The sequence below is a fragment of the Puccinia triticina genome, chromosome 18A (genome assembly GCF_026914185.1).
Source record: "Puccinia triticina chromosome 18A, complete sequence".
Classification (NCBI taxonomy): Eukaryota; Fungi; Basidiomycota; class Pucciniomycetes; order Pucciniales; family Pucciniaceae; genus Puccinia; species Puccinia triticina.
The window spans coordinates 122,488-141,782 of record NC_070575.1 but is presented as its reverse complement, the minus strand read 5'-3'; the positions used below and the strand labels follow the sequence as shown (position 1 = coordinate 141,782).

The 19,295-nt window shown below is 47.8% G+C and overlaps 4 protein-coding genes across 4 annotated transcripts; 2 read left to right on the top strand and 2 right to left on the bottom strand.

The window, feature by feature from the left end:
- Window positions 1-43: 43 nt before the first annotated feature.
- PtA15_18A12 (uncharacterized protein) lies at window positions 44-2,599 on the bottom strand (the record flags this gene model as incomplete). The annotated part of the gene is made up of 3 exons (XM_053164638.1): window positions 44-1,660; window positions 1,742-1,960; window positions 2,588-2,599. 3 exons carry the CDS (start codon window positions 2,597-2,599, stop codon window positions 44-46), a joined length of 1,848 nt encoding a protein of 615 aa, XP_053028512.1.
- Window positions 2,600-2,780: 181 nt separating this feature from the next.
- PtA15_18A11 (uncharacterized protein) lies at window positions 2,781-5,419 on the bottom strand (the record flags this gene model as incomplete). Its single annotated transcript, XM_053164628.1, has 6 exons — window positions 2,781-3,124; window positions 3,213-3,648; window positions 3,745-3,972; window positions 4,058-4,354; window positions 4,441-5,274; window positions 5,339-5,419. The coding sequence occupies 6 exons, from the start codon at window positions 5,417-5,419 to the stop codon at window positions 2,781-2,783; spliced, it is 2,220 nt and encodes a 739-aa protein (XP_053028511.1).
- A 6,450-nt stretch (window positions 5,420-11,869) lies between these two features.
- On the top strand, window positions 11,870-13,871 carry PtA15_18A10 (uncharacterized protein; the record flags this gene model as incomplete). Its single annotated transcript, XM_053164617.1, has 3 exons — window positions 11,870-12,001; window positions 12,188-13,009; window positions 13,155-13,871. 3 exons carry the CDS (start codon window positions 11,870-11,872, stop codon window positions 13,869-13,871), a joined length of 1,671 nt encoding a protein of 556 aa, XP_053028510.1.
- Window positions 13,872-16,370: 2,499 nt separating this feature from the next.
- Window positions 16,371-18,874, top strand: PtA15_18A9 (uncharacterized protein; the record flags this gene model as incomplete). Its single annotated transcript, XM_053165059.1, has 10 exons — window positions 16,371-16,429; window positions 16,506-16,576; window positions 16,648-16,810; window positions 16,888-17,097; window positions 17,171-17,259; window positions 17,338-17,548; window positions 17,622-17,671; window positions 17,742-17,798; window positions 17,871-18,674; window positions 18,744-18,874. 10 exons carry the CDS (start codon window positions 16,371-16,373, stop codon window positions 18,872-18,874), a joined length of 1,845 nt encoding a protein of 614 aa, XP_053028509.1.
- Between the last annotated feature and the right edge of the window lie 421 nt (window positions 18,875-19,295).

The following is a 19,295-nucleotide window of genomic DNA, read 5'->3' as shown; positions in this document are numbered from 1 at the left end:
GTAGCTCTGCTTCTCGTATAGATATGCATGGATTAAAAAGAATTTAGCGCATGATTTGAGAGCGTCTCTGAACGTTCCTCCTAACTCTCTTCTTCTCAGAGCCGATGGTCAATGAAGCAGCAGTATGATTCCCGAGCGAATCTTTCTCGAGATACGGGACGGGGCCATCATCGCTCAGGGAACAGATCACAGGGAGTTCAGGTTCGGAGTACTTGACGAACTCGTATTTGGACCGATTGCTCTGTTCGGCGGTCGGATAGGCCGGGGTCAAGAGATGGATCGTCCGTCGAGTGGGGTCGATGGCCCGGACGAGGCCGAAGCCGATCCATGAGCCTTGGCTGCGATCGACCAAGCCGATCAGTCCGCCATTCACGACGTGTCCGAGATGGTCGTGGTTGAAGTCCGGGTGGTCGGGTAGCTGGATCCGATCCGGTCGAACCTCGAAGGGTCGTCGAGTCCATAAGGGGTGTTGGAACTCCCACTGGTTGATAAAAAAATTCCCAAGGGGGGGTGGAGTTGAGTGCATGTAGGAAACGATTGCGAGGACTCGACAATCCGCCGGAGTGAGACGCAAAGAGAGAGGTGTGGGACCGATGGGCTCGAGCATAGCATATTCCTCTGATGATGATGATGATGATGACTGTAGATCGGCTAGCAAGGGACGTTCACTGAAGCTGAAGGTTTGAGCAGGCTGGATGGTTTGAAGGAGTTGATTGAGGATATCTTGGCCAAGTCCTCTGGTCCAGCCCATGGTGTTGATCACCAAGGGTATTTGGTCGGTTCGCTTGGAGTGATCAGACTGAGTTAAGGTTCCGATGGTCTGGCCGTTCTGGCACCGCCGCCTTCGTTTGTTGGTCGAGAGACTGGCTGAGAGATGATCAGACTGGAGGTTGGTATAAATGTTAAAGAGCTCGATGCTAGCGTCGATGTACCGAGTTGGACAATCTTTAGGGGTGGTATGCCCGATGTAGATCGAATGGGAAGATGGTTGGTGGGGTGCAGCCAGTCTACAGAACGAGGGTCCGAGGATCGGCGAGTTCAAGATGTGAAGGGATAGCAGGGTTGGTGGTGTGAGAAGGGGTTGGCCAGGATCGAGATCGAGGAGGGCGACGGTTTTGAATGAGTTTAAGAGGGTGTTGATAAGCAGGGTTGAAAAGGTTGATTTGCCGGTGCTTTTGGGGCCTTCGATAAAAAAGATCTCCGATCTTGGGCCCGAGACCTGACTAGTAGTCGATGGTAAGCTCGAGAGGGCGGATGTCCAGCTAGCCGGGAGTCTGAGATGAGACAGATCGGGTGTGGGGGATAGGACAATGGACCAAGTCTGGCCATGGATTGAGAGAGGGTTGGTTGGGGATTTCCAGATGGGACGTTTGTGATCGTTGGATGACCACAGTTCGTCTAAGGCTTGAATGCCGCAATGAAGATCTTGCAGCTGGATGACCGCTTCAAATTGAGTTGGGTCGAATGGAAGCAGGTGCTTGTTGGTGGTTGAATGGTTGATGGGTGTCGGGATCGTCTTGGGGGTGATGATCGGGAGGGGATGACTTGGGGGAGCAAACAGACTGATAGGCTCTGGAGTAGGTCCGATGATCTCCGAGCCCATGAGCTCTATGGCGCCGGAAAGAACTTGGAGTTGGAGCGTTCCATGGGGGATCAAGTTCTATGCAGAGAAAAAAAAAAAAACGAAGTCAGTCAACTGGAAAAAATGAAACGATAGATCAACAACAGGCTGGGGACTGACTTGTCCGGTGGATAAGCCGATTATCCAGAGAGGGCTTTGATTCTGGTCGAGTGTTTGGAGATAGTTTTGGTTGGGTCGATCGCTGATCGGCGTCCAGTGGGAAACGCATTCTGAGTCGATAAAGCCTGAGCGGATGGATGAATTGCGGCGTTTGGGGCTCTTTGAGGCAGTGTTAGTCGGTCTCTCCTGGGCTGATGATGGGGTTGATGGTGTTGCTTTCTGGGTGATGGTTGGTTTTGAGTTGGTTGGGGCTGCGAAGTAGCGATTGTATTTTTTTCTTGCGCTGTGCTCGTGTTCTTCTTCTTCTTCTTCTTCGTCCGCTGCTGCTGCTGCTGCTGTGGGGGATGATGGCTGGCTGGCTGGGGACGGGGGGGCTGAGTCTGGGCTGGTTGGCTGTGGCTGTTGTTGCTGTTGGAGTCTTCGGGCAGCAATGGCTGAGATGGCCATCGTGAAGTGGTTGGCTTGAAAAAGTGGGCAGAGAAATTGGGACCGGCAAGCTGGGTGTATGCATCCATCGAGATCCAAAATGGACTCAAGAAGAACACCAACAACTCAAAACCACAACCATGCAAGCCTCTGAATGTACACAGCTAGTGCAGAGTGTTTTGAATGATTACTTCAGACCAGCTAGTTATATACAACCAGATCTGAGATATAAAAGAAACCAAGAGATGGTTGAGAGAGAGAGAGAAAAAAAAGTAACAGCCATAATCAGAATAAGAATAACAAGCAAGGACAATGTGATGAGTCTTCAGACTCGAGGAGCGCAAATCAGGAAAGAATGGTTGGCAAATCATCCTACACAACAGCAGTGAAGGGTGAAAAGGACAAGCTGCATGAGCTGACTAATTGAGACATAATGTTGTGAGTATTATTTTTTGCTTCACAAAATAATCAGAAGAGAGGAAAGAACATTGGAGTCTATTTCGGAAAAGCCAGTAAAAAAAGGTACAACTAGGAAGACGACCGAATATCATTATCTAGTTTTTGCTCATTAGAAAGAAATCATAATTATAAAATCTGCTGGCGATTTAAGATTTTATCCACGGGTGTAGAATAACAAATAAGGAGTCTTGATGTTTTGATTGCCCTTCCCAGCGCCATTGCTGCTACCATTGATGTGATTCTGGTGGCCATTAGCACCCGAGGAGCGGGCGCCGTCTGGGCCCTGATTGGCCTGATCGGTCGATCCGATGGTAGACGATGATGAAGAGTGGATGTGGCTGTCCATTCCACTTTCGCCCGTAGAACTCAGCATGATGTTGGGATTGGCGATCGACGTGATCTGAGTGTCATCGATATAAATCCAATGATCGATCACTGGCTGACGAATCAGTACTGTATAGTGTCCTCCTGAAGCGTGGGGCCCGTGATGATAGACAACTGGGTATTCGGGCAAATAATGGTCACGGACAATTAGCTATTCGATCGAAAACAATCACCATCGTCAATAAGAACACATCGAAATTACCTGCGAAGAGCTTGAAGTTGACATGGCCATCTTGGCTATTTTGTGAGCCTCGTTGAGCGGGCGGCATGACGAGCTGAGGGATTTTCAACTCGGTGCCAAAGCGAATCTGCTTATTACTCTTGTGCACCGTTCCATCCTTGTTGTTGTAATTGAATCGCTTGAGGTGTAAGACTAAGACGGGCGGAAAGCTCTCGATGTAAACTTGCTTGGTGGCAGAGACCCGTTGGCCGTTCTTGGATATCATATCTGAAATCACCTCGGGCGACGAGAAATGGGCCAATGCTTGCTCGATCGTGGTGATCGAGGGATGTTCGATCGAGAGTTGCAGCATATTCGTCGGTTCGAACGTCACCGAATCCTTTTGACCAGAGCGATGAAGGACCGAGCGAGTCTTGAGGTCAAATAGTTCGGTAAGTGGGGAAGGACATGCGTCCATCTGGGAATCAAATCGTGAAAGATTCAAGTCAAGGTTTTAGTTAGAATATATATTGTCGAAGATGAGTCGATTGAGATTAAACAAGATGCGACTCACTGATCTTGTTACCGCAGCTTGGCCTTTTGCTCCAACCTCGAGCCACTCCCCCGAGTTCAAGGCCTCATTCGTACTCAGATGGGGCAACGGATCGGAGGTTTTTGTTTTGGATTTTTGTAGTTTGGACCGGATCGTGGAATCGTGCTTGCTAGTTAAGAACAGGAGTTCTTCGTGTATTGAATCGAGGAAAAAGCACAAGAACTCTTGGGCATCTTCTTGTTGACCACGCTGAGAAAGTTAGAAGCGTCAATTGATCCGGCCGGAACAAGTGATTTGGTTGCTTTTGAAAAAGAAAAGAAAACGATCAACTTACTCTCATCGCATCGAACCGAGAATTATCTTTGGTTGCCATCCAGACTGATTCCGCTATGAACGGATCGCCTTGACGGAGATGGGTGGCTGAAGAAGCGGGAAGCTGGTATTTTTGGAGTTGGCCGGTCGAGTCCAGTATCGGTTGTAGATCTGTTGGTTCGACTGTTTGAAATTCGTGAAGAAAGGCGATCATGGCATCGAGTAGAGGGGTTTGAGACTTGAAGTCGTGTGCAACGATTCGTCCGATGTGATTGAGAAGGCTGAAGAAAGGTGGGCAGTGAACAAGGACTTGCAAGATCTGTTTATAACGGTTGATCAGTCAAGCTCTATGTTTAAAAAAAAGGAAAAGGCAGGTCGATTGGAAAAGTTAATGAAGTGACTGACGGCATTGGCAAAACAGATATTGCCGTTGTTGACGAGTCCTCGGGGGATCAAATGGTACGGCTGATTGGTGACTCTGAGGAGAGCCAATTTTTGGGACAGAGGTAAGGGTTGATTGAGATCGACTGGTTTAATAATTTCGGCTGAGGTCCCGATTGCTCTCGAGTTGGGCGATGGACGAGATGAGTTGGAGGGGGTGTTCTTCGAGTTTGTAGGTTTTGCCGAGCTTTCGGGACGGCGTAGGAGATCGGCCCAAGATTTGGGTTTATTGGACGGGGGTGGTTGAGGAGAAGGAGTGGTTAGACTAGGTGATGGGTCGACCTGAGCAGAAGAGGGGGGCTGTGTTGGGGTGATGGACGGTGTGGGGGTTGAGTGGGACTGATGAGGATTCGGCGGATGGGAGTCGGCTGAGAGTTGAGCTGGATGTTCTTGTGGCAGAGTGGGTGGGGTTTCGGTGGAGCTGGAGAGTGATTTTGATCGAGAGTGAGTTGGAGACTGAGGGGTGGCTTGTGGGTGGTTTGAGGAGGTGGGTAGTGAGTCTTGTTGGGAAGGGGGCGGTGAGCTTGAGGATGAGGAAGATGAGCGTTTGGGGTTCTTGCGGATGATCGGGGATGAGGTTCTGATGGTCCCATAGGCTGAAGAGTAGGCCGAGAGGGATCGAGCGAACGAGACGCCGGGTGCAGCGAGTAGATGGTCGGCCAGACGAATCCGAACGAGGTGGTTGATGGGTGGAGAACTGGGCTTGCTGTTGTGGTCAGACTGGAGTTGGTGGTTAGTCTGTTCGAGTTTCTTAGACTGCGTGCCCGTCGTCGTCGGTGCAGGGTTGTTGGTGATCAGCTGTTGATGAAGATGGTGTGATGTCAGTCATGCAGTCTGTTTGAAAGCGGCACAGCATGCTTACAGTTTGGTTTTTGGATTGGCTGCCGCTGAGAAGGAGTGAGCGGGGTATCGATGGCCCTGCTATCGGTGTTGTTTCCACCATGTTGAGGAGGTGGGGGTGTGATGAGGGGCTGCTGCTGCTGCTGAGGTGGTTGCTCGATGGGAGTGCCCGGTGTCTGCTCGGGCCCACACGGTCTCCGAGTTGGAAGTTCCGATCCTGGAACCACGAGCTCCCGACTGCGGCACAGCACAAACAAACCGGCCGTGTATGTAAATATGTATCACAAAACAGAAGAAGGGTTTTTTGAATAAACGCTGGGTTCTGATCTGCTTGAAGGAGGACTTGGTTGGGCTGTATTTTGAAGTCAATTTGAACCAACAATCACTCAAGATCCCTAATTCAAATCACTAACTTTGGTATTGGTGGCATCAAAAAATCAAGCGCCTCAACTCTTGCACCTCTCCTAAGCTTTGATTGATCCTTTCATCACCATCCTTTACTTCTAAGTTCTCCACCTTCCTGCCCATTTTCTGATTTCCTCTATATAAGCTGTTCATTCATCTCCGCACAACAAAAGCATTTGTCCCTCTCTCCTTATTCAATTTATCTTTGATCATATTTTACTACCTTGTGAGTCTGATGCCACACATGATTTGGATGGAATAGTGGGTATTAAACTATTGCAAAGACAATCAACATTCCAAAAATTTGAGACGGTTTGGAAACAAGGAAAGATCATGCACTATGAACAATTATAATTTGGCCCGGGAGTGATTTAATAAACAGGGTGGGTAAAATTATACTTTTTTTTTCCTAAATGCCTCAGAAGTAAATTATACTCAGCCAAAGAGAAAAAAAATCCCCAAACTGAGCCGGAAACATTTGGATGGACTTGGGTAAAGGTCAAAGTATGAAGCTGGTTCTTGCATGTCAACTGACAGCAGTTTCTCAAGTTTTTGTTTATAGTGTAATATTGTCTGGGAAATCAAGATCCCCATGTATAAATTGACTCCCAGATCTACTGGCCTCTTCAATTTTTGAGTCGAGGTGATTGATGAAACTGGTTGTCATGTTGATATGTGCGTTGTAGCTTTCATGATACAGACTGGCATCCACAAAGATTTTACTGTGTGCCTCTTGATAAGACTTCATAGATTCAAAGACTGTATGTGTATGTGTGGGTGAGGGGGGGGGGGGGGGGGGGGGGGGGGGGAGGCTAGAATAAGCATGGACTCATTATTGGGCACTGTTTGGTCCATCTACTTACTAGCGTGGCGTATATAGATCACTTCCTGAAGCGGTCTCTTGGGACAAATCTTAGTGCAGGAATCAACCATTGAACCTTTTTCCGGCACAGGTGTGTTTGGTTTGGTTGGCAAGGGGAGAATTGGGCTCCTATTGATGGGTTTTTTTTTTGCTGCTTGGTAACAAAAAGTGGGGAAAAGTGGTGATACAAAAATTGGCAAGCATCAGGTGTAAGCCCTGAATTCATTTATGATATAAGAATACATGACTTGCAGTTTGGTTCATCTTGGAGTAAATTGGTTTTGAAGCTGAGAAATATTTCCTGATAGGAGATTGATTGGGCTTGTAAAATAAATGTCAGCCTATGTGATGCCAAGGACTACTCCTTCTGGCTAAAAGTGGTGAAGAACTGAGATAAAAGAGTATAAAACTCTGGGACAAAATTCCTGGGGATAATTACAGAGGTATATGGGAACAAAGGGTGGAAAATCTCAAGAGAAGGGGCTTAAACTTACTAGTAAAAAGCCCTTAAGGTCTTGAGGCTCTGCAGAATAGAGACTGGGCCGTTTGAAGCGCTTGAAGAAGTTGATTCTGAAGGCTGGATGAAAAATGGGCAGCTTCTGGTGGAAGAATAAGGCTAAAAATAACTACTAAGGGTCTTAGCAGGCTGGAAACAGGCTATTGAGCACTTGTTGAAGGCGGGTAAAATATAATAGTGTAAATAAGCATGATGAAAGGGCTTTGGAGGCGGACAGAGGGCCCTTTAAATACCTGTGGAAGCTCTCTGGGGCGCTCAGGGTGAGCACAGGGCTTCTGGCCAACTTGTGGGCGCTTTCACACGGATTTTTGGCCTGTCTGATGGCGCCATAGAGGCTTGAAACTCTTTGGAGACGCGCCAAGGGAGACTAAAGCAGTAATTTGATACCATGGTTCAATCTTGCTACACATTTTTTCTACAGAGGGGGCTGTGATGTGTTGCCATTTAGCTGGAATGGGCCAGTTGTTACATCATTATTACATCAGTGCAGAGGGGGCTGAAACATTTGGCCATTTTACTGGAATGGGCCAAATATTACATCATTTCTCACTGCTACATTTGTACAGAGGGGGGCTGAGACATGTGGCCTTTTTTTCTAGAATGGGTCACTGTATTTCCCAATCTGGTGTACTGTATATGTACTAGTCCTTCTGTGGTGTGAGGAATGTTCCATGACATCAATACATGTATAGGAAATTTGTAAAACATGTCATGTGTCATTTTTTGAGCTGATTATGTCATATTCTTGTAAGGAGGTGTACTTGTGACCCTTTTGGGATGTGTACAAGCCTGTGCATGGGGTTTGCGCTCATATAACCTACAGTGGTGTGTCATAGGCTTCTGTAGAACACGGCAGGCGGGCTTTGAGGAACTTTGTGAGCCTGAGCCTCTATAGTGGCTACAGGACACAAAAAAAGGGAACACTGGTTGTATTTCTTGGGATAAAGAACTACAAACAGTGAGAGAGAGAGAAAGAGAAAGAAAGAGAAAAGGAAAGAGAAATATATAATCTGGAGGGGGTCTATCTACTCCTTATAGGAGGATCCTCAAAAGTCAACTTGAATCACCTGGAAAAGTGATAAGGACAGCTGTGCCAGACCAACAGGGGCTACAGCCTCCGCGCGCACCAAGGAGACGGTGGGGGGACACAGAATAGTAAAACTAATCTGCTCTGATTTTTAGACTAAGTCTAGGATTAACAGAGTAACCTGTGATCTTGAGCAGAGTTGAAGTGAAAGCAAGACAGAGGAGCTATCAAGAGACACAGAGAATCACTCTGGATAATCAAGGTTCAAAGGAAGAGTATACTTACTGTCAATAACCTAGGCGCCTGTGACGGTAGGTGTACTGGGAGCGTGGTATCCTCTTGTAGGGTGATCCTGGGTTATCTACGGCGTGGTTCTGGGTGGTCTGAAGTCTGTAGATCCTCCTCAGGCAAGGGGGATCCTGACTTCGAAAATTTTCACAGTTTGCTTATGTAATTACATATGTACATGTGGTTTGGCGCGCCTGGTAGCGCTGACACGTCACAACTGCGCATGCGCGCCACAACTCAAGAACTCAGGGAAGGGGTAGAGTTACAAAGAATCTTTAAGTTGTAACTAGGGTTAAAATTGCATGAGGAAACAGAATATGAAGTCAAAACAAAGATATCTCTTAAGATGGAAAAGATATAAAGCAATTCACATGTAAAAGTAGATAAAAGGCAGACTTTAGGTCAGCTGTGATGACTCTAAGGCTGACAAACTTTAACAGATAGGTTGTGTTATGTAGCACACAGAACATGGGTTTTGGGGCAGCACACCAGTATTGTGCTGTCTTCTGCACTAAACGTAACACCTCAGCCTTGTCACTGAAGCTGGGGTATAAGCATATGTACATTGTGTCATGGTGGCTCTGACATAGTAGCTAGCTGACAATAAAATTGAGAGGTTTTAGCTGTGCTGAATCTCACGGATGTGGGAAAAATTAGTGCTGATGTGTTGAGTGTTGTGGTGTGCCAACTGTGTTTCAAGTATCAAATCCCATCAAGTCATAGTTCAATAGTGAGGAGGCATATTTCTAGATGTATTATTGCATAATTGGATTCTACAGATAAGGCTGTGAGCCGGTTTTTGGGACAAGGTCTGAGGGTCATCCCAAACCCCAAACCACAGCAGATCTTTGGGGCACCCCAAAGCCATCTACTATGAGAGGATATAATATTGCTTGTAACTATTTAACCATTGAGAATTTGAGGGTAGTACAAGTGGGTGAATATAGGTAAAATGAGGCGTGTAATTTGATATTTGTGAAGTTTTGATATGTAATTTGTATTCTGTAGATGTTTATATATAAAGAAAAGATAATAAAATACTACTTATGGTTTGGAATGAATCACCACACCAGTAACCACTGAGACCCAATCAGCAGGTGCGGGTGTCCAACTTGTCCAAAAAACATCAGCAGGTAGCCTAAACCCAAGCAGTTACCTGGGTGCATTGGGGCCATCTATAAGCAACAAAACTTACTAACAAATAGAAAACAAAAAGGGGGAGGACTGAGGGTTTGGATTGTAAGAACCATTTTCCTACTCTGGATTGATACCTGTTGATCAAGATCCATCCAATCTTTTGTTCTTAATATGATAACGATCTAATCCTCAACCTGAAATCTAATGCTCATTATGTGCATATAAGGATTGATTGTCACCATGTACCTCAGGTCTCAAACCAATATAAGGATTGCATGAATCCATGATACCTACAAAATTTCAGGAGCACTTTTTTTCATGGTGGCATATGTTTGTGGATTTTTCCTGAAATGTGAAATTTCTTTTGGAGAGGATATGTGACAGAATCCAGAGGATGTGAAGCTAGCTGGATAATGTTGTGTACTATATGCTTCTATGTAGTTTTGCTCATACTAAGTCCATCATATCCATTACTCTACCAGTTTGCTTCCTTTTCATTTGCTCACTGAAATAATACCATATATTCACTCATCAAGTTAGTATGAGTCTTCACAGCCTAGGTTAGTTTCAGTCCCTGGTGTCCCTCAAAAATTCCAACCATACCCTGAGTGCAAAGTGCTGTAAATCCCTGATGTCATCAGGGATTTACAGCACCAGTGATGATGAGAAAGTCAAGGGGCCATTCTTATTCATTTATGGTGTTCAAAGTTGGTTTGCATAATTTTATGCATGCATAAATTGTAAAATCATAAAAACATTTTGGTGAGTAAATTTTGTATTACATAATCAGACAGTCATATCCCCTGCAAAAAAGATTTTATGATTTTATGATTCATGCATGCATAAAATTATGCATACCAACTTTGAACACCATAATTGGAAGTATTGACAGATTAATACTCAAGGTCTATCATATTTTACTCAAAATGTTGTCTGTCATCCATTGAACTGAAATTTGCTAATTGTGCTGCACCCATGTGATACTTCAACATAAAATAATACAACCCCTCTGGTCATATACCTAAATTTGTGCGTGGCATTTCCATGCTTCCCATGAAACCAGGGTGGGCTGCACAGTGGAAAAAAAGCCTGCCTGCAGGGTTTTGGAGTTGACTTGTTCACCGTTGCCTGTCTCAGTCTTTGATATGATCCTTGTCCTGTTAGAGAGCTCAGGATGAATCACAATTACCACATTCTGCTGGATTTTACAGCTGATGACTTCCCATCAAAACTGGGACCCTTGCAGAGGTCAATTTAAGCCCTAATCAAAGTCCAAACTTTTGAAATTTGGGGCCCCAGATCACCCCTGGGCAGGGGGGGGGGGCAGATCTCAACAGGAAGTCACCGAGTGATTCAATTTTACTTCAATTCTGCACAGGGGTCAAGCTACCCCGTAGTTATATTTATCTAGGCCCTATAAGGTCTTAATTTAGGCTGAGGATGTACTTGCAAATTAGATAAGAATAAAAATGAGAGAGGAAACAATTTGTTGCCAATTTAGATTGGGGCTCTACACACCCAGCTTTAGGCTCCAAAAACACGTTCAACTTTGTGCATCACGCTTGAATCAAGTTCCAAATTAAGATAGGTAGTACAATGTACAGTGGTGAATTATCCCGCCATGGCTCTTATGGGCAATTCTATCAGTGAAACAGTTTTTCACATGTGTTGGATTGTGGCAAATTTCAGGATAGTTTATACTACTATGAATCTTTATCATTGATCAGAATTACATAGTGCAGCTCCGGTCAAGTATTTATGGGAGTGATAAATAGCTATCACATATCGATCCTTGCAGGTGATCTGGCGCTAGAACACACGATTGATGGACAGGGCTGCCGAGATGAGAACATCGGCTGGTGATTACAGGGTACAGCTTTCGACTCGGCCCAATCATCGCCATCGACTTTGTAGTTATGAGCTTGGTCGAACCCCCCGGCCGGAGCCACACCGTGTGCATATTGAGGTTCGGTGGGGTGTGCGGAGGATGGGGGGGTGATGGCAAGGCGGGGCGTGGCAATGGGCAGTGCTCGCAGTGCTCATGTGAGGTTTCAATGGGATCGATCAGCTGTGGGTGGGCGTGGCATTGGGTGTGCTGGTGGGTGGTGACCGGGGCAGATCAGTGAGGCTGGGATGGTTGCGGTTGGCTTGCGGATGGTTGTGAGCTGCTTACATCAGCAGACGAGTAGTACTTCTAGTGCTACTTTTTCTGCTCCTCCTCCTCCTGATCCTCCGCCAGTCCGTCTGATTATTAATCTTTTTTTTTTTTTTTTAAATTCTCTTGCACTTTGCGATCCCAGCCGAACGCCAGCCCGCCATGATCACCACCAACGACCACTCCCTCTCGCTCTCCCCACCCACCACCCCGCCCCACAGGAACACTGCCGCCCTCCCCCAGCCGCAACAGCCCCACCCGCTCCGATCTGCCTCAGCCTGCACACCATCCCCAGCCAGCTCCCCCAAACTGCTCCTCTCGAGATCCCACTCGCTCCACGCCAGCCCAGCCCACCACCCTCCACACCCCAACCAGCCGACCACCACCATCTCCCGCTCAAGCACCCTATCATCCTCCTCATCCTCCTCCTCCTCCTCCTCCTGCTGCTCATCCTCAGCCTTCCCACCCACCCCGCCTCAGTCAAACCACAACACCCCCCTCTCTCAACGCTATCGATCCATCGCACGCCTCTCCCAACCAGACCGGCCAGCACCATCCAGGAGCGGATCACGAAACGACATCTTCGCCCTCTCGCTCCCTCAGCCAACTCTCCCCCTGCCAGCAACCCAGAAACCTAGCAGCCATCCTCATCACCACGAACCCACCCATGACGACCGCAAGCCATCCGCCTACGACCAACGCGATCTCACCCGACTTAAGACCTCACTCCATCTACGTATCAACACCAGTCCATCTGCAATCCTCGGCCAAGGAACTCATGCCACCGTCCACCTAGCACTCCTCAGCATCCCACCAGCAGATACCCAGACCGACCATCCCAAACCCTCGAAACTTTGTGCTGCTAAACTCTCGGAGGACATCGCTGGGAGTATCAAAGAAACACTGGTCCTAGAGCGATTACGAGATCCTGAACGATCCCAATCAACCCTCCCTGACAGTCAAGCCAACGGCTCCCGGTTCATCCTGGGCTGGTTCGGGCTGAAGGACCACGAAGAGTGCGAATGGATCAGAAGCCCTGGCCAGGATGCCAAACATCGAAAACAGAGCTCCAACCACTCCTTCCTCCCACCCATCGTCCTTGCACTCGAGTACTGTGCCGGCGGCGATCTCTTCAAGTTCGTCCAAAGGGCCGCCAACCTGCGTCCCCAAGATAGCAGCCACAAATCACTCGAGCTCGGCAGCCAGCGCTGGCTCAGGTGGTCCCAAGAACTAGCTCAAGCCTTGGCCTGGTGCAAACAACGCAACGTACTCATAGGCGACCTCAAACCTCAGAACGTTCTGGTAAGCATTCCCGACTGGCTCTCTTAGCAAAATTAGATTCTAATTGTCTTCTCACCTTCCAAAAAAAAAAAAAAAAAAACAACTTATAAATATAAACAAAACACGAATATGAATAATAACAAAAATAAACAAAACTAATAAACAGTTAACCGGCGATCTACGCATCAAACTATCCGACTTCAATCGTTCCACGATTCTGTCAGTCGAGCAAACCAAAGACGGCCTCGGACTAATCGACCCCCAAGGCACCGGCACCTCAGTCTATGCCGCCCCAGAGCTCGTCCAACCTCCACCCTCACCATGCTCCTTCCCAGCCGATATCTTTGCACTCGGCGTGACCATGTACTTTCTACTCACCGGTCGGGAACCATACCGAGGCGTTCAGAGTGCAGTCGAACGGATGCTATTGATCAGTCGGGGTGCGTTCTGGGAACACGAACTGGGAATCCGATGGCGGATGTTGGAAGAGGTCCAATCGGCGCCCATGACTAGAGGCCCATCATCATCATCATCAAAATACCCTCAACCCCTCTCCCGCTCCACCTCAACCGACTCCCATCCATCATCGCAGTCGACTCTCTTGCTTGTCTCCCACAAGACCATCGACGCACTCTATCAATTCAAACCTGAGCCTGAATCCAACCTGCGAAATCCGACCCTTGAGCATGAGGAAACACATCCAGCTCGAGACGGCGAGACCCGGATCGGCTTCTACAGCGATGGAAGTCCCAAGATTCGTTATCTCAATGGCAACGAAATCGTCGATGAACGAATCATGAAACTGATCGCCAAGATGTGCTCTCCAGCCGCTGCCGACCGACCGCAAATCGAGCAAGTGCTCGAACAGCTAAGATCCTTCTGAAAAAAAAATACACACACACAATCCCCCACCCATCACTGTCTCCCCAAGTTAATACGTATCAGTCTACCCTCCCCGATTCAGATCTGTTTGAATTTCCCCCGTACACACTTAAATAAGCTCTTTTTGAATTTCGTTTGAATAGCTCTTCTTCTTTTCTCAATTCCATCCCCTGTCGGATTGGCTCATCGGTAGGTCTGTACATACATCTCGCTTAAACATCGTTCCCCTCCAGAGAAAAAAATCATTCATAATCATCATCAATCCGCATCCTAAATTCTGTAACGTTGGTTTTGTCAAGTGAAGCTCATACCATCTGACATCGACACTCCCCAGATCCATGTTCTTGCTCGTTGACTTATTTTCCTTGTTGTTTCTTCTTTTTTTTTATTCTTCTATGCGTGTGATTAATTGAACTGGCTGTTATTTAGAGAAAGAGAATGAACACAAAAAAAATCTTATTGACTGGTCCTTAGAGAATCCATGACCCTTGTATTGTAATTTTTCCGTACATTGATCTGCTTTGTTTTAATGATTGATGATGATATTGATGATAATGTGCTTTGTATCAATAGAATCTCTTTTTTCTTTGGACCAATCTTCTGTCCTCCCCTTGCAGCTCCCCCAGAATAACTAGTCAAGTGAAGCAACCCAAACTGAAATATCAAGAAGGCATTTTCACCCATGATCTTTTCCGGGCCAAGTAGTTTCATTCATTGACTTGGGTCTGCTGTTGCTCCTCCAGCCAACTTGACGAACAACAATGAACGCTGGCAGCGTAAAGCTGGCTGGATAAGCGTCTCCACAAGTGAGGGAATGAAACTGATTCCAAAAAATGAAGTGTTCATGTCGCACTCATTTGAGCTTTGATTTGGTCCTTGGAACACCTAACTTGACTAAGACCGAGGGGCGCTCCGCGCCAGCCAGCCTGCACCAGGCCCTCCGAAGAGGGTCTTGTGTTAAGTTAGTTGGAACACGGGCTTTCTTTCTCCAGTCGAGAATGAGATATGGAGAAGCTGCGGCGTCTCCTGCATGCTGCCGTGCGCGGTGTGTTTCGAGTCGCAGATGCTTCCAAGCAGGCTAAAATGCCTCATGCAGACTCTTGCAGAGTCACAGACTGAGCGGTTTTCGCCTGGGCGGCTGAGGCATTTCTGCTCCCAGTCGATCTGCTGCTACATACACATTCAAACCCACCACTTCAAGCTCAACATTCCCTTCACGCTCTATGTACTCGGCCATACATTGAACACTAGCATCCAGCCAACCAACCCGTCCAAGCAGCCATCTTCTCGCATACAACTGCAAACTCCAACATCTCACCATCCCGACACCACACCCATCTTGACATACACACTACTGATTGCCGATATCCAGCCAATCCCAGCTACATACCCGGTCGACGCTCTCCGAAAAAGCCACCGACACCTTGAACCATCGCAGCGGTCTTCTTGATTCACATCCAACTCATCTATCCTTCCCGGTACACTACGGACAACCACGAACTACATAGTACCGCGCTTGACCTATCACTAACTCGCTCCAATCGAGGTTTGTCAACAAAGATTCGAATTCAACCTTGACGAGCCGAGACGCCGAATCACTTCCACCCTCCAACCTGCCTCGCCCCGAAGACGACCCTTTGGCCAGGACCTGTCCATGATGCTTCCGGCAGTCCTGCAATTCATTCAATCGCCCGTTGTGCCCGTCCTCCTTGCAGGTGCTCGACCCTCCAGCATCGGGAATTCCGGCCCGCCTTCGACGTGTGTCGCGCCGCAGTGGAGTCCGTGTTACCCCTCACCAGACCCCTTTCAGATTCCTCAAGCCGCCCTCCGTCAATCTACACTCCCGTTCACGTGACATAGCAGCACTGGCCATCAATTCCCAGCGTACACAAGCGGCCAACTTGCTCCCGCACTGTATTGCTACATACACGCGTATGTGATGTTCACTCGATATGTGCGCCTTGAATTCATTTTGTTGAGGCTCCAGCCGGTTCGTCAACTGAAAGTTTTACATTCAACTGCTAGGTTCCATTCAACGAGCCCATTTTCATACCTGATTCGTGCCCGCCCCCTGATTATTTTCTGCAGGCTCGTCAACTAAAGGCGTCGTCAAACAGACTTATACATACATCGAGCTGTGCAGTCTACATACGATCAAGCTCAATACTATCCGCGGTTAAGCAAAGCGCGTGATCTGGACCGGCCTCTTTCGGACGTTTGGCCTTTCTGCGAGCATATTCGACTCCCTGTTCATTCCGGGCACTTCGACACAGCCGAGCACTTCCAAATCCTGTCCACATATTCGCAATCAACCTTCTCCCCGCAGTGGTATACATAATACACACCGCCTTTTCTCAAGCACGCCAAATCAACTCTTCTACTTTGTTTTCCTTTTGCTCAACTGCCTCCGATACTCCGCTTCACTCGTCCCGCTTTCTACGTCGCATCCTCATCTCACGATCAGATCTCGCTTTTCTCATAGGCTTTTCTCGGCCTCACAATGTCCGGTATGAACATGTCTCCACCCACTGACGGTCAATATGGTGGCTCGGATGATCCGTGAGTTTGACATCTTAAGCTGCCCTCTATGTACTCTTCCTCCTCAATCTAATTTACTTTGATCTTCTACCTACAGCTGTATTCTTGGCCTTACAAATGGTACCTACCCCAATGGTACTCTCGGTAGAGGAGACTGGATGCCATTTGGTCAGCTCATCAAACCCAGTTTTCATCTTGTCAGGCTTAACTCGAATCACTCATGCAGTCCAATTTCACAGGGGTTTACATGCCGACGGCTGCAGAAAAGGCCCCTTGTCAAGCCGCGAACGACCCTTGGGCTCAATCCGCATACTATGGCCATTGGACCACGTACTTCATTCTAGCAGGTCTTGTGGTGGTGTCTATTTCGAATGGCATCAAAAGACTGCACAGCCTCAACCGGTCAGTGATCAGGGCTGCTCGGACCATTAGTGTTCCCTTGTTAAATCCTGACGTTTGCTTGCTGTGTTCACACATAGAATTATGGGCGCCCCCAGTGTGGTGCAGTTCCACCACAAGGCTTCTGCATTTTTCAGGATGGCGAGTTATCCCCAGCTCCGACTTTGGGGAGGGGCCATTCCACCGCTTGGGCCGAGCTTTTTGCTCTTTGGCTTCCTGGTGTTCAGCACGCTCGTATGTTTCTTGCGTCGACCGTACTACCGACCACCGAACTATGGTAGCTCTCCGCTGTAAGATGTCGAATCTGCTCAAGAAAAGCCTATATCTTCTCCTCAAGTCTCATCGCGATACTTTTTTCCGTAGAGGGTTGAGGTCCGAATGGGTCGCAACAGCAATGGTTCCTTGGATGTATGCTGCAGCCAGTAAACGCAACTTTCTGGAGTACTTTTCGGGTGAGCTCATCACACACCCGTCCCATATATATATCTATGAACCAATTCCTAAAACCATCCAATCTATCATCCATGTAGGGGTCAGTTTGCCGCGACTCATGACCTTTCACAAGTGGTCGCCCTGGATATGCTTGTACATGTCGATCGTTCATACTTGGGCAATGATCATTCGTGCTAATCGGCAAGAGCCATGGTGGTACACCATCCAAACCAATCCAATCTACTGGAACGGGTTCCCCCCACTCGCAGCATTAGTGTGGCTGTGTGTGATGAGTTTGGGACCAATCAGGTTATTTTCATATCTCACGATCAATCTCAAAGACACGACGTATGTACACTAATTATCAGATCCAATCACACAGGAAACGATTTTACGAGACTTTCTACGTGTTTCATATGCTCTCTGCCGCTAGTCAGTAGTAGTCGATCCTCTTCATCACTGGTTCCTAGCTTCGAAGCTGATCGCCCCTTCCTCCGTACAGTTTTCCTCATTTGGATGTACATTCACCTCGCTGATAAGTTGAAGTCATGGCAATACAGTTCAGTCCAATATTCCACATCATCGTATCATGCACCGATCAGTTTGCTCACGCGCAAGATGTGATTTTTAGTGCATGCCGCTACTGTACTTTGGGGGGCAGCCATCCTTTGGCGAACGCTTGCTTACGCCTTCGACCATGGATGGTTCCGACGCATCCCTCGGGCATCATTCGAGATGCTTCCATCCTCCGCCATCCGGATCCGGATCCCGATGCCGACTAATCGTACTTGGAGCGCGGGTTCATACGTCTACCTTCGCTTCTTGAGTATCAAGCCATGGGAATCACACCCATTCACGATTTCATCCATCATCGCATCCACCGAGGTAGATGCGAACAGTGATCGAGCTAAATTCTCTCAGCTCCATGAGATGGTGTTTATCATCCGCCCTCATGGTGGCCTGACGGCTCGAATCGGGAGTCTGGCAGCCTCGGCACCCTCCGGTCTGCACGCTTGCTTGGTCGATGGCCCGTACGGTGGCTTTATGGATTCATTGCGTGCCTGCGACATGGTCTTGTTGATCGCTGGGGGGACAGGGATGACGACCCTTGCGCCGATCGCTCAAGCCTTCTCCCGCTCATCCGCTGAACCCGGTATCACGTGCTGCCAAGCCTATCGGGTGCATTGGGTGATGCGTGACTCGGCGGCGACGGATTGGTTCAAAGATCAGTTGGCTGAAATCGGGGCCATCGAGATGTATGTGACCGGACCGAGTGAGAGCAAGGTGCCGGCAGATCGTCCTGCCAAGGAGAACCCGGAAGGTATCGAGGAAAGGTCTCCGGGCTTCAATGCTCATTTCACGCATGGCCGGCCTAATCTTAGCCAGGTCGTACGCAATGCTGCTGGGCAATACGCTGGTCGAATCGGAGTGATGGGTCAGTTGAGTGCAGTTAATACTCCGTGGTTCACATCCACTGAAGCTTGTTCCATCGAATTTTTGGTAGTTTGCGGACCTACCTCGATGTTACTGGATGTCCGTAATGCGGTTGCCCAAGTGGCGGCCGACATTGTGAGATCTGATGGGGCTATCTGCTGTTCAGAAATCGAATTTTACGAGGAGTCTTTCAACATGTGACCCGATTATGATGGTTTTTTGCGGTCTCTGTTGTTTTTGCATCCTAAATGTTTATTTACAGTATTCATGCAAAGAAGAGGCTATAGACGTGTGGACGCTTGCCCACATAGTACTATGGTATTTACTTGCATGCTGACTGACTAAACTTGGAATTCAAGATATCCCCGAGCCTGGGCCGACGATAAAATGGCTTGTCTCCAAGCTCTCAAGTCCAGCTCGAGCATTTTCAGCCAGCTCTTGATTCTTGGCTGGGGACAGTTGAAATACATTCCAGAGATTGTAGTTTTGAAATTTAAATGGAAGGATCGTTGCCTGACAAAAATATCCTGAATTCAGTGCCTTTGTGCCTCATCCGTTTTCATGTATGTATGTACGTCATTGGCTCTCTGTAATGTCGGATTACTGTGTGGCTTGAGTTGGT